Genomic DNA, 13,574 nt, shown 5'->3' on the forward strand with positions numbered 1-13,574 from the left:
TTATTTAAAAAATATTTTAATATATAGATATTTTTATTTATAAATTTTATAAAATAAACGATAGTTATATATTATTTAAATAAAATAAATAGTTACACATATATTCATGACATCGTAGTAAGTCTCTAAACATCAACTTCTAGCTCTACACTCTCTGAAATATGAGTTGTTTAGCTCCAGATTTTCTAAAATAGAGGATATGAGTATGTTGATAATATTACATTATTATTTTTTTAGGGTAAATAACATTATTATTTTATGGGTTATGAATGATAGTTTTATGTAATTACATCAACATGACAACATAAGAGTAAAGTTATGGAACATTAAAAACCTAACACTACCAATGTATACTATTTTTTAAAAACAATTCTATTAACTCCGCTATAAAAAATACTATCTCCGTCCTATAATAACTTCATTTTTCGTTTTTCCGTGTCTAACGTTTGATCATTCGTTTTATTTAAAAAATTTATGCAAAAACCTAAAAAAATTAGTCACATATAAAATACTATTCATATTTTATCATCTAGTAATAATAAAAATATTAATCGTAAAAAAATTTCAAATAAGACCAATGGTCAAACGTTGGACACGGAAAAACGAAAAATAAAATTATTATGGGACGAAGGCGGTAGAATATATCATTTGGCACGGCTTAAGTTAAAGTTGGTATTTATAACTATGCCAAACGAACGGCAAGAGCCGTGTCAGTGCTGTGCTCTTTTTCTAGTGGTGTTGCACGCTTGCGCCGCTGTGCGCACCAACCCAAAAGCCAAAAAGGGCGAGAGAGAGGCCAACCCAATCCACCGGTACGGCCGCTACCCTTCAAAACCCCCATCATCCTCGCGCACCGCCACGCGACGCCACCGCAGCCGGCGAGTGTGTCATGCTGCACGCCGCCGCCGCCGCCGCCGCTCGATCCTTCTAGAAGCTTCGGGAGGAGGGATGGACCCGGCCGCGCCCCTCCTCGCGCTCTCCAAGGCCGTCTCCTCCCGCTCCAAGCCCTCCTTCCTCGCCTCCCCGCGCCACTACCTCCTCCCCCGACGCGGCGGCGGCGGCGGCAGCGGGTGTCTCCCTGCGGCGGCGGCGCCTGCCCGACGCTCTCCCTTCGCCGCCTCCGCGCTGCGGCGGCTCGCCGTCCCTGGCGATCTCCTGCTACTCTCGCTCGCGCGCCTCGCGCTCCGTGGCTCGGCCCCGCGCGCGGGCGGCGCGGAGCCTCACCGCTGGTTCGCTAGCGTCTCGGCCTCGTCCGTTGCGTCCAACGGTCCTCCAAGCGGCGGCGCCGGCGGTGCGGGAAATGGCGATGAGGGCGGTGGTGGGGGCGGCGACGGGTGGAGGCGTCCACGAGCTTCGCAGGGAACGGCAGTGGCGGAGGAAGCTTCCGGCCAGGAGGCTGATGTCATAATCCTTGATGTTGGGGTTTGTCCGTTCAATCCTGTCTGATAGAAGTACACTACTCACTTGCTAGTCAAAAAATACGATGGATGAATTGGACATGGCCTTCTCTATCTAGAGCTGCTCAATTAAAACTTAGGTTCTACTGAATGTGATCTGCACCATAGTTTCATACTTTCACAGTACAGAATGATCAGGATAGGGTGCTATAGCATTATCAAATCCAATTTTACGCAAATATCCGTACCAAAGTTGCACTGCGTTCTTCTTACACTGTCGCAGTTGCGGGGTTAATGTTTGTTATGAACTGCTGGTTACCACATAATCCTAGTCATTAATATTGAGCTGTTTGGTTGGTTGATTGCAGGGGATGTCATGTGGTGGATGTGCAGCAAGCGTCAAGCGCATTTTGGAGAGTGAGGTGAAATAAGTTAAATCAGCTTGCCTCTGTCCCACATCTAAAACTTTTGGTGCGGTGTTACTAGCTTGATAGTTGTGTTTGTAAACGTGTATGTTGTATTGTTTTTTAGCCCCAAGTGCGGTCTGCAACTGTTAATCTTGCCACTGAGATGGCAGTCGTGTGGGCGGTGCCAGAAGACAAAGATGTGAAAAACTGGAAGCTGCAATTGGGTGAGAAGCTTGCCGACCAGTTGACAACGCGTGGTTACAAATCCAATCTTCGAGGTATACTTTGTTATAGTTTATGAGAATAAATAGTGCTGCTCACGTTGCATATGTGATTTGTACTAATGAAGTACTGTCGTTCTCTGTTCTACTTTCTTATGTTTAAATCTGAAATCCCCTCTCACAAAATAAATAAATAAACACACTGTCATTATCTTCAGTCTGATGTAAACATCTATTGTACCTGCAGATTCTTCAAAAGTGAGTTCACAAGTGGTTTTTGAAAGAAAGATGGATGAAAAACTTCAACAACTGAAACAAAGTGGTAAAATTAAAATTTTGAAATAATTATCCATAAATCTTATGATCTTTGTTAGAGTTCAAGACTTTTTTATGATGACAATGTGGCAGATTCGTATTTTACAACACATTGATTTCTTTTCTAGGTCAAGAACTTGCTGTATCTTGGGCATTATGTGCTGTTTGCCTGCTTGGACACATTTCTCACCTCTTTGGAGTTAATGTACCATTGATGCACCTGTTGCATTCCACTGGGTTTCATTTGTCTCTATCAATATTTACATTTATTGGTCCTGGTCGAAGATTAATTCTTGATGGAGTAAATAGTCTATTAAAGGGATCTCCCAACATGAATACATTGGTCGGTCTAGGTGCTCTGTCATCCTTTGCTGTCAGTTCAATTGCAGCCTTCATACCAAAGCTGGTAGATCCTACTTTCTTTACTGAAATGCATCTAGCGTACACATGATATCAATACACATCAAAAAAGAAGTGTTGCTTTTCTACTTGAATAGTATATCCTTTGATAAAAATTGTAAATGTTTCAATTCATTTGCACCTGCTCTATTTTATGCATGTTAATTTAATCTAGGTACATGTGGTATGCCATAATAGTTTGTTGTACAATTTGATTTTCTTTGCAGGGGTGGAAGACATTTTTTGAGGAACCGGTAATGTTAATAGCTTTTGTTCTTCTTGGGAAGAACCTTGAACAGAGGGCTAAACTAAAAGCTACCAGTGATATGACTGGTTTGCTCAATATTCTTCCGTCAAAAGCACGCCTAATGGTGGATAATGATGCTGAGCAGTCGTCATTCACTGAGGTCCCATGTGATACCCTTGCTGTTGGCGACTATATTGTAGTGCTGCCTGGGGTGAGTACTTAGCACTCTCTCGCACATACTATACCTTAGTTCTGCCTATGCCATGATGTGCAATGTTCACGGGTGATTGTTTCGATTCTACGTACTTTTTTTTTCTGTTATATGTTATTGCTAGTAATTTCCTTGTATGCTAACAGTAAATACAGGTGAATTTCAGCACAAATAATCAATAGAAATTTGTTATATGGTAAAGTCCATTGTGGGTAGCTTCTATATGGTCTCATGCTATTCTTAGTGTGACCATTGCTAAATGATGCATTGTCTAGGATCGTGTTCCAGCAGATGGTGTTGTCAAATCTGGACGGAGTACAGTTGATGAGTCAAGTTTGACAGGTGAACCTATGCCTGTAACAAAGATAGCAGGGGTTAGTTTCTATGACCACCTAATAATTCCTTATTGCGGATATATCGGCCACATCTAACTAAGCATTAGTATCTATTGTGTGTGCTGTGTAATGATGTTCCCTTGCTTCCTTTTTTAGACAGAAGTGTCAGCAGGAAGCATTAACTTAAATGGTAAACTCACTGTTGAAGTTAGAAGACCCGGTGGTGAGACTGCCATGTCTGACATACTTCGTTTAGTGGAAGAAGCACAGGCAAGGGAAGCCCCAGTTCAACGATTAGCTGACAAGGTATTGACATCTTTGCGTGCAGAAACTGAGTATCTCTGGAAGCTAGTAATTAATTTTATTATCTTATATAATTCTGAATTATGCTTTATACTGTGCTATCCATCACAATTCTGCACACATTCGTAAAATCATAGAGATAATTCCATTGGTTTTCCGTTTGAATCCTCTATGCGAAGTGGATAAGAATATATGGAATATGGGTTATCTAAATAGCATGGGACCATATAGAAGCTACCCACAAGAATTATGGAATATGCCACTCTACAATTTTTTTATTTTCAATAAGTAAGATCTAAATACAGTTTTTAGTTATTTTAAGTGTGTTAAGTAAGCATATGATCCTTTTATGCACTTGCTACTTAGAATGTTAGTTCACATGTTCACGAGTTTGTAGTTATGTTCAAATTGTAACTTGGTTCAGACATTTAGTGTTATATCAAGTGTGTCAGGTTCTTGATAAAAGTAAATATCGATTCCATTATCTGTTAGCTTATTAGTGTGTTTATTTCTTGTGGTATTTGTGTTTTCCTGTACTGTATCGTGGGAATCCATTGTGGATGAATAATGATACTTTTGGTGTTTTCCAGTGGATAGGTTTATGACCATCAGATTTCACTGCACCATACAATGCATCAACTACTCTATGATTAATTGTCTTTTTTTTAAAAAAAAATCACCACAGGTTGCTGGAAACTTTACATATGGAGTTATGGCCCTTTCTGCTGCTACTTATACATTCTGGAGTATTTTTGGTTCACAACTTGTACCTGCTGCTCTCCAGCATGGAAGCGCAATGTCTTTGGCATTGCAACTTTCTTGTAGTGTTCTGGTATGATACGAGGAACAAATTAATTATCACTTCTACTCTGACAATGTTGTTTAAATGAAGGCTAAATATTTTTTTAAAGCTAGTATATGGATAAATTCAAATTGTCCTATCAAAACGAGGTTGTACTGGGAAAAAATCTGCAGTGCCGAATGCAGTCATTTTGTGTGAATTTTAATATTGTGCATGAAGAAAGGCTGTTTTATAGGTATTATTTATGATTCTTTTTAAGGATTTAGTGTTTAGTTTCTTGTAAATGAAAATAAGATCAAGGGTATAGTGGATGCATCATTCTTTTGTTTTCACTAACATTAAGAAATTCTAGTAGAATAGTCAGGTATCAGTATAGGTACAACTGTCAGAAGTCCCAGCAAACATACATCTATTTTGAATGTTAAATTATAATTTCCATTTATGTTATTTGATTATCCCTTACCTGCGATGTGCCATAGTTTTCACTTTAGGAAGAAAATGTTAGTTCCATTTTTTACTCATTGTTTCAGTATAATTTTGTAAGTGATGAACCCTACCTCAAAACTGCTACTAATTTTATCTTCATCTGCAGGTAATTGCTTGCCCATGTGCCCTTGGACTCGCGACACCCACTGCTGTACTGGTATGGAACAAAGGCTTTGACCTTTTGCCTGAGTAAATAGTCCGTCCATAATTATTTGGGTATATGTTTCCAGGTCGGGACTTCATTAGGTGCAACAAAAGGACTACTTTTGCGTGGTGGAGATATTTTAGAGAAATTCTCAGAAGTTGATGCCATTGTATTTGACAAGACTGGGACTTTAACAATTGGGAAACCTGTAGTGACTAAAGTAATAGCTTCTCATAGAGAGGGAGATGAAGATACAAAGTTAAGTGTTCTTATGTACTTTAATTCATGTTCAATTCTTCAATCTCTTGGATGGAATATAATAAAAGTTTCATTAGGTTATAAATTTTGTTTCCCATTTGATTAAAATTCTTTGCAAATATCAGAGAGTAGGATAAGCAACATGCATTGTATTTTGCCTGGATGATTTGTTCTTTTTAACCTTATGTTGCCTATGTATGTAATGCAACCTCAGGTCTGGTAGTGAAATCTATTTACGAGATATTTCTGTTGATAAACCATATTTCCTTCGCCAGGGATTCCTGGAACAATGGATGGACAGAAGGTGAGATTCTGAGTTTGGCAGCAGGTGTAGAATCAAATACAACCCACCCGCTTGGAAAGGCTATCATGGAAGCTGCCCAGGTTGCCAATTGCCTCCATCTGCAGGTAATCACAGCAAAAGTGTACTACCTGAGCTAAAATGATCTGAAATATGAACTAAACAAATTAAATATTCAAAATTTACATGTCTTTTGTTTTTATGAAGTGAGATCGTCTAATTAACATTTCGGTTGCACTGCACTACTATTTCCTATCAGGGTTGCAAATTTTGCCATTCTTATGTGTTCATTCTTTGGAATGTATGCATTTACAGGCAGAAGATGGATCCTTCATGGAAGAACCTGGGTCTGGTGCTGTGGCGACCATTGACGGGAAACAGGTTTCAGTCGGAACACTTGATTGGATCAGGAGGTACATGTGAATTATTTACTGTGCAGTTGCGATGAATATGCGTTGTCCTTCTGATAATAAATTTACCAACTTCACTCGTCTGCTCTTCGCACTATCTGTTCTGTCTTGAGTTACAACTATTTTCTTAGTTCTAGTACTACAGCGATTCAGAGCCTGACGACTATTTTCTGCTCCGTTCCACTAGTTCTTAATGATGTACATATCACACCAAGGAACTCTGCTCACTACCAAATTGTTTCAGGCATGGCGCTCTTCACAATCCATATGCTGATGCAGAAAATTTTGGTCAGTCTGTTGCATATGTAGCTGTCGATGGTACTCTAGCTGGTCTTATTTGTTTCGAGGATAAGCTGAGAGAAGATTCTCGTCAAATTATTGATACCCTATCTAAGCAAGGGATTAGCGTGTATATGTTGTCTGGGGACAGGAAAAGTGCTGCTATGAATGTAGCTTCACTTGTTGGTATCCAGACAGATAAGGTAATATCAACATTATTATTGGCCCTGCTGATGTGGCAATTTCACTCATGTGAATGCATTATTTATCCATTTTGCTCCTGTAAAGTAGAATTCCATAATATGTATGGCATGCCAAAATACTGGAATGAACATGTTAAGTGATGCTAGCTATCTCTTCTGCTGCCATCTGGAACCATGTACACGATTTCTGTGATCTTAGAAGATTGCACTGTTGATCTTTCCTATGAATCTTTTAGATGACTAGTTCTTCAGAAGTTACTACCTATTATTTACCAGAGAATATGACTTGTCGCTCATTCATTTATCCCACATGTAGTTTTATAGGTAGGAACTATTTCATATATGTCTTAACTTTTTAACTATGGCTGGTGTTCAGTTTCACATAGGGTACCCTTTTCATTAAATGGAAAACACGATTCACAGATAACAGATGCAGATCAAACCTGATACCTCTACAACTGATCTGGTTGTAAAATATGAAAGGACAGCCTATTTACTAATCACGGGACAATGTGTCGCCCTAGGCTCTCAAATATTTGAACATAGGAATATATTTGAATGAAATCAATTGAATCACAACAAGGATATGTTCATCCATTATGATTTGTTATGTTTCATTTATTTTGTTTATGCAACTGAATGTGTATCAGGTTATTGCTGAAGTTAAACCACAGGAGAAGAAGAGGTTCATATCTGAACTTCAGAAAGAGCACAAGCTAGTTGCCATGGTTGGTGATGGCATCAATGATGCTGCAGCACTAGCTTCAGCTGATGTTGGCATTGCAATGGGTGGAGGTGTTGGCGCAGCTAGTGATGTGTCTTCAGTTGTCCTGATGGGTAATAGATTATCTCAGGTAATTTCATTTTCAATGGTTTGAAATTTACGGTTTCTTAAGCATGACAAATCCACTGTTTTATATTCTTGATATTGCAGCCAGACTCATTTAAGTTCTACTTTTTCTATGTCAATTTAATCTCTTCTTTTCCTGAATAAAAAAATGCTCCGGTGGTCTTCTTATCATGCAGCTTGCTGATGCTTTAGAATTGAGTAAATTGACCATGAGGACAGTGAAGCAAAATCTTTGGTGGGCTTTTCTGTACAACATTGTATGGTTCCCTTTCTTAACTTGTCTTCTCTTTTCCGCTGAACAAATTAGGCTTGAAAATTGATTGTTTCCTTACTAGTTTTCATCGTTTTTGTATAATACAAATGATGAATATGAAGTTCAACAATGCATTCAGCAAAATGCGCAAATTGTGTGGTGTAGGTAGGTAGTTATCAACTAGTTGTGTAGGCTGGGCCTGGATTTCGAGAAAGCAACTTATGAAGTTATGAAATTGGATCTGTTTTATGCTCTTCTTGCATCACCTCATAAAATCGAGTACTTTGCAGGTTGGACTACCCATCGCTGCTGGAGCATTGCTGCCGGTTACAGGGACGGTGCTGACCCCGTCGATAGCTGGAGCTCTAATGGGTTTTAGTTCGGTTGGCGTAATGGCCAACTCTCTGCTTTTGAGGATGAGGTTGAGTTCACGGCAGCAACCAATCCATCATCATGAGGCCAGTAATAAGCCACACATTTCCACTTCTGACGTCTTACCTGATGACACTGGCGGGTCACATAAAACTTATCCACCAAAATGGAGCACCTAATTAAATGTTTTAAGTATCTTAGCATGTGCATTTCTTCAAGTCCGGCGTGAGTTCAAATTAGTAACATGCGTCGCAGAGGATACGTAGTAATTGGCTCGTAACTGGATTTAAAATTAGTGATATGCGTCGCAGAGGATACATAGTAGTTGGCCGTAACTGGATTTAAATATAGGAACATCTCATCAGGCCGATAAAGCAAGGGTTAGGGGAGTTGAGATGTTTTTTTTTTGTTTGTTTATTTACAAATACATGTACAGACCATACTGGCTATTGTTTTCCTTTCGGGTCACCTGTTTTATTCTACTTCTGCATTGTCCAGAAATGGAATAGACGATATCGCAGAGGGTTTTCTCTGACTGTTTTAACGGTATACCGTCATAGTAAGATTTTATGACGAAATTGTTTTATAGCACTGACAATCTATTAAAATAGATTTAACCATAACTCTTATATGTTAGTGTTGATACTATAGTGTTTCTATGAATCTTCATTATTGATGTATTTAGATATGATATTACTTAAATGGCTGACTTATCTGTTCTTGTGATACATTATTTCTCAGGCTCTATTTTGAAAAATCCGTTAATATTTTCTGGTCTTGTGGCAGTACCGATATCGATCGTTTATAGCTTTATCATTTTTGTGAGAAATATATCCGGTGAATTTGAACAGTTTTCTGGCCGTTCTCAGTCCAATTCACACACGAGGAAAGTGCGATTGTCACTTTTGCTGCTCTCGAAGTTATCGTCTTTTCTTTTTATTACCTTAGTTTCAGTTTCGCATTATAAGACTTATTGGTCTTATCTAGATATATATATATAAACTATATATATGAATAAATGAATAAATCTAGATAAACCTAGAAAGTCTTATCGATGCTGGATAGCAGGGAGGTTATCATGTATTTAAACATCTCTATGGCGACAAACCGTCCACGAACAATGGTTAGAACTTGCAAGTAAATCAGACTGCAAGCAAACTTGCAGGCCAACAACCCTCACGGTAAAGATTTTGAGTTCAAATTTTATCCCAAAATAAGTTAATTTATCCTCTCACCTATTTATGTAAGATGTTTTATCTCTTCAATATCTCTTCCCTATCCACTCTCTAATACTATAAGCACTTTAATTTTTTTAATCCTTGTTAAATGTGTCTCCAAAATGTGATGGATGCTTTCATTTCGCTGACATAGCAGTAGACTCAAACGCCCAACGACCTCAAAATTGACGGCTGCGGCGTAAGGCCACCTTTAACAATAGAGATAACATAAGTATTCTAGATATATTCTAAAAGATAACTTCTTCAATGGTTTAGTTTTTAGCAAATAACTCAGAGTACAAATGACCTCATAATTCATTCTCACTTGACATTAAAATATATACAAGAGACTATCTCTCGATTAATAAATAGTTTTTATCTCTTCTATTAAAAAATTATAAAAATTATATAGTATACCTTTATAGATACCTATTGGAGATCGGCAGTTAATTGCTCGAATCAGTTTATTTTAATTTTATTATCCCATCAGAATGTTCAATTCAGATCTGGTACTTCTATTGTTCGGAACTTAAGTCATTATTAACTAAGTATATACGAGTAAATCTGTACAAACTTCCCAATGCAAGGCAGGAAAGCAAACAAACATCAATAGTCAGATTCAGAGTAGACCAAGGATCCTCCACGCTACTGGTTAATGTCACTTCTCTTCATCAGCAGTACACTAAACAATGCCTGCAGATCTTGTTGCTCAACAGCATGGCCAGAGAAGAACCGCAGGTTGACAAAGAGGAAAATGTGGAATAAGTACATTGAGAAGCAGCAAGGCATTGTTGTGCAAGGAAATTCCTACCTGTCATGTGATCCATATGGAATTTCATGATTTTGATTGGAACATTTTGAGCAAAAACAATTGAAGAACCTGTATCAGCAGTGAATAACATCAGTTTCAACATCCAGGCCTGCCTATAGACCGCATCAGCACCATCAGCACAATCATCAGCTGCACCATGGCGGCGGGCATCACACCAACAACAAAGACTAATAGCAAGAACATCCATCATTGGCGATCCCGTGCAATATCATTCTACTAGTAAACAGCAACCCGTCTCACGAACAGATAACTAGAAAATGACAAATGTTTTAACAAGTTAATACGACAGTATCAAGATAAGGTACAATAGAGGTGAAATACAAACCAACGACATAGTTCTGACAATACCAGGAAACATAATCTAGAAACCGTGAAGAACTAGCACCCTTGGATAGTGCTTCAGTCATGCTCCACCAAACTTATGAAAACTCTTCTTAAGCGTCACTGGATCAACAAGCCTTAGTCCTGAAAACAAATTTTAGTTTCCAGAAGTTAAATGGGTACATAACACATGCAGAGGAAGAACATTACCCTATAACCAGCTGCTAAGTCTCAAACTTACCTTGTCATCACTACCAGGGCTACGGGATCCAGCGCGCTGAGGTGATGGTGAGACACTGCGTGAAGGAGGTGAACCTTTTCCATTTGTCTGTTTTTCAGGGCTTCCATTGTCAACAGGGCTCCTGAGTGGTGGCGATCTCTTTCGAGGAGGGCTAGCACTGTGCCGAGTAGGCGATGCACTAACAGAGGACATCAAATTATCGTTACACAAAACTCAATTACCAAGTAATAGATTAGCATAAAGCGGTGAAGCACCTATGATGTGAGCGGCTCTGACTCCTGCTTCTGCTTCTGCTCCTGCTTTTGCTCCTGCTCTTACTCCTGCTCCTGCTTTTGCTTCTGCTCCTACTCCTGCTCCTGCTCTTACTCATGCTCCTACTCCTGCTCTTGCTCCTGTGCTTATCATCATCCCTTCCTCTACGACGACTCTTGTCAACCGGGCTTAAGCTTTGGCTTTGGCTTCTGCTTCTGCTTCTGCTATGACGACGATAGTCCCTATCCCTGTCACGGCCATGCCTTTCTCGGCTTCTGCTGCGACTTCGTCCCCTGCGTTCTCTATCTCTGTGGTCATCTCTGTGTCTGCTTGAAAGAATAAATAACATAAATTACCTGGACTACTAAAATTTGTTGAAACCAGATCAAACAAAATCACTGCTTACGTAGTTATACCAAACTAAGTTGCTCTGCAATAATAAATGTAGCAACACTATTGCAAACAAGTAATCTTTGAGAAAGAGGGCAGATGCCCATATTTCATAATGCAAAATAGGAACCTGCCTAGAGTCTCTAGGCCATTGAAGCCAACATATAAATATATGTAAGTTTTTTATTTTAAAAAAGCAAGTTCTCTGTATGCAAAACTAATGTACAAGGAATTAACGTCTTCACCTTCGCCTTGGGCTACGGCTTCTTGACCTATCCTGTGATTTCTCAACCTCTTCAATGATCCTTCCTTTTCGTCTACAGAAATTGGAAAAACATAAACAAAACGGAAGACATGACAACTTCATTTACATAAGTAGATAATCAGAACAAAACAAATGTGTCTTACAAATTTATATAGATGAATATAAGAATGCAAAGAAGTGATATGTATCATAATTGCATGGTTAGAAAGTCCATGCACATCACAGCTATTCTTTAGTGAATGATAAATTATGTATTAGCTATTTCAAAGTTGAAAAATGAATTAACATGATTTTTAAGAAACTTTTAGGTTTTTTGTAAAAAATGCCCCGTTTAACAATTTAGCAAGTGTGCTTACGGAAATTGAGAGAAGTTTCTTTCTTTTCCTCACTACCCTCACAAACAAACTGAGACTAAACAATGTTAGTGTTCCACTGCGCAAGATCTTTGTGACAAGTTTTTGGTTAATCGATCTGTTTCAGTTTAATGCATTCACTAATTTAAAGAGAGAAGCAGACTTTTCTACTCCCCCAGTTCTTGTTGGATTCTCTTGAACACAGTATCTTCAAGATAATTTCCAGAAAACATTCAGTGTTAGGCTGTCTCGTCAATCTAATTTGTATAGAAGAAAATTAACTTTTTTATAGATGGTTAAAATAGGAGACAAACTCCATACTACAGAAAACAACAAGTAAAAACTCCATTAAGAATTAACAATCCAATAAATGTTCCCTATTAACATAGCATTCCAACATCCAATGATCCAATATTGCTGCTTGCCACATTAAATCAATATCCATTAACAACAAACCAAACAAGCAGTAGAAATAACATGGCTGCGATGTTCGAGCAATAACCACATATTGACGCACAAATATAACTAGAAATTGGCATCACATTAGATTGAATGAGCAACCCAACTCACATTGGCTCCGCATTGGGCCCATACTTGGCAAACTGCACCATGATGTTCCTCCCATCCACATTACGCCCTGAACAGAGCGGAAAAATAACAGACTCAATTAACGGAAATTAAGAACCGAACCCCCAAAAAAACATGAGAAGGATTAGAACAAGGGCTACGCACCATCAAGCCGGTCTATAGCCTTCTGCGCCTCATCAGCGTACTTGTACCGCACGAACGCGAATCCCCTCGAGTCCCCAGTCCTTAAGGGTGGCAATAATTTGAGCAAACATCCAGGCGACCATGAACAGAACAAACACCACCCCCCCCCCCCTTCCCCAAAAAGGACAAAGAAAACACGCTCACGGCCGCGCGGCCCCTCACCTCCGATCCCTCGGGATGAAGACGTCGACGACCTTGCCGTAGCGGTCGAAGAGCGGGAAGAGGTCGTCCGCCGTGGTACCTGCGAAGCGGCGGAAGAAGCACCGTTACAAGGGAGGCGACGAGAGGCCCGGCGGCCCGGCTTAGCGCGATTCGGGCTAGGGCTAGGTTTCACTCACGGAAGCTGATGTTGAGGACGAGGAGCGAGAAGGTGTCGCGGATGTCCGGCGGCCCCGACCTCCCGAAGTGCGACATGGCGAACCCCCGCCCGGCGCCGCCGCCGCGGAGGTCTAGGGTTTAGGGTCCGGCGCCGCGCAGGCGTTGGAGCGGCGGAGTCGAGTCGAGTCGAGTCGGGCGAGAGGAGAATTTTCAGAATTTAACACTGAATTCGCAGCAGTTTCAGAATTTGACACGAATTTCGTATGACTTTCAAAATTTATCACTGGGAGCGCAAATTTTTCTATTTGGTACCCTTTTCTCCTCTTTTTCTTATTTTAAATTTTTTCCCCTGAATTTTCCTTTTACTGCACACGTGCTATTATCTTTTTGCTCTTAGCTTTGTGATATAGAAAGATAGTT

The 13,574-nt window shown here is 39.6% G+C and overlaps 2 protein-coding genes across 4 annotated transcripts; one reads left to right on the top strand and one right to left on the bottom strand.

Annotated features, from left to right (window-relative positions):
* The first annotated feature begins 797 nt into the window (after positions 1 to 797).
* LOC102705459 (copper-transporting ATPase PAA1, chloroplastic) lies at positions 798 to 8,896 on the top strand. Of its 3 annotated transcripts, XM_040526779.1 has the most exons (17): positions 799 to 1,422; positions 1,766 to 1,819; positions 1,929 to 2,082; positions 2,273 to 2,347; positions 2,469 to 2,746; positions 2,967 to 3,197; positions 3,473 to 3,571; positions 3,689 to 3,838; positions 4,521 to 4,667; positions 5,230 to 5,280; positions 5,354 to 5,526; positions 5,802 to 5,934; positions 6,143 to 6,240; positions 6,482 to 6,719; positions 7,370 to 7,573; positions 7,746 to 7,826; positions 8,113 to 8,896. In XM_040526779.1, exons 1-17 carry the CDS (start codon positions 949 to 951, stop codon positions 8,371 to 8,373), a joined length of 2,901 nt encoding a protein of 966 aa, XP_040382713.1. In that variant the 5' UTR covers positions 799 to 948; the 3' UTR covers positions 8,374 to 8,896. The 3 variants fall into 3 exon arrangements, with proteins under 3 accessions (XP_015696014.2, XP_040382713.1, XP_015696016.1); XM_015840528.2 differs by lacking the exon at positions 7,746 to 7,826 and having other exon boundaries at positions 798 to 1,422; XM_015840530.1 differs by lacking the exon at positions 799 to 1,422 and having other exon boundaries at positions 1,771 to 1,828.
* Positions 8,897 to 10,432: 1,536 nt separating this feature from the next.
* Positions 10,433 to 13,351, bottom strand: LOC102717457 (serine/arginine-rich splicing factor SC35). Its single transcript, XM_006659456.3, has 8 exons — positions 13,175 to 13,351; positions 12,999 to 13,077; positions 12,798 to 12,877; positions 12,636 to 12,702; positions 11,693 to 11,764; positions 11,060 to 11,383; positions 10,806 to 10,983; positions 10,433 to 10,708 (listed from the first exon to the last, which is right to left on the bottom strand). Exons 1-8 carry the CDS (start codon positions 13,248 to 13,250, stop codon positions 10,703 to 10,705), a joined length of 882 nt encoding a protein of 293 aa, XP_006659519.1. The 5' UTR covers positions 13,251 to 13,351; the 3' UTR covers positions 10,433 to 10,702.
* Positions 13,352 to 13,574: the final 223 nt, after the last annotated feature.

Source organism: Oryza brachyantha, chromosome 8, assembly GCF_000231095.2.
Source record: "Oryza brachyantha chromosome 8, ObraRS2, whole genome shotgun sequence".
In the NCBI taxonomy this organism is placed as follows: domain Eukaryota; kingdom Viridiplantae; phylum Streptophyta; class Magnoliopsida; order Poales; family Poaceae; genus Oryza; species Oryza brachyantha.

Bases quoted from the DNA above. Each gene is read 5' to 3' on its own strand.
- LOC102705459 (XM_040526779.1), top strand. From the start codon at position 949: ATGGACCCGGCCGCGCCCCTCCTCGCGCTCTCCAAGGCCGTCTCCTCC. The intron at 3,198-3,472 runs GTGAGTACTTAG...TGCATTGTCTAG, and splicing joins ATATTGTAGTGCTGCCTGGG to GATCGTGTTCCAGCAGATGG. The intron at 5,281-5,353 runs GTATGGAACAAA...ATATGTTTCCAG, and splicing joins CGACACCCACTGCTGTACTG to GTCGGGACTTCATTAGGTGC.
- LOC102717457 (XM_006659456.3), bottom strand. From the start codon at position 13,250: ATGTCGCACTTCGGGAGGTCGGGGCCGCCGGACATCCGCGACACCTTC. The intron at 12,878-12,998 runs GTGAGGGGCCGC...GCCACCCTTAAG, and splicing joins TTCATCCCGAGGGATCGGAG to GACTGGGGACTCGAGGGGAT. The intron at 12,703-12,797 runs GTGCGTAGCCCT...CGCTCTGTTCAG, and splicing joins GGCTATAGACCGGCTTGATG to GGCGTAATGTGGATGGGAGG.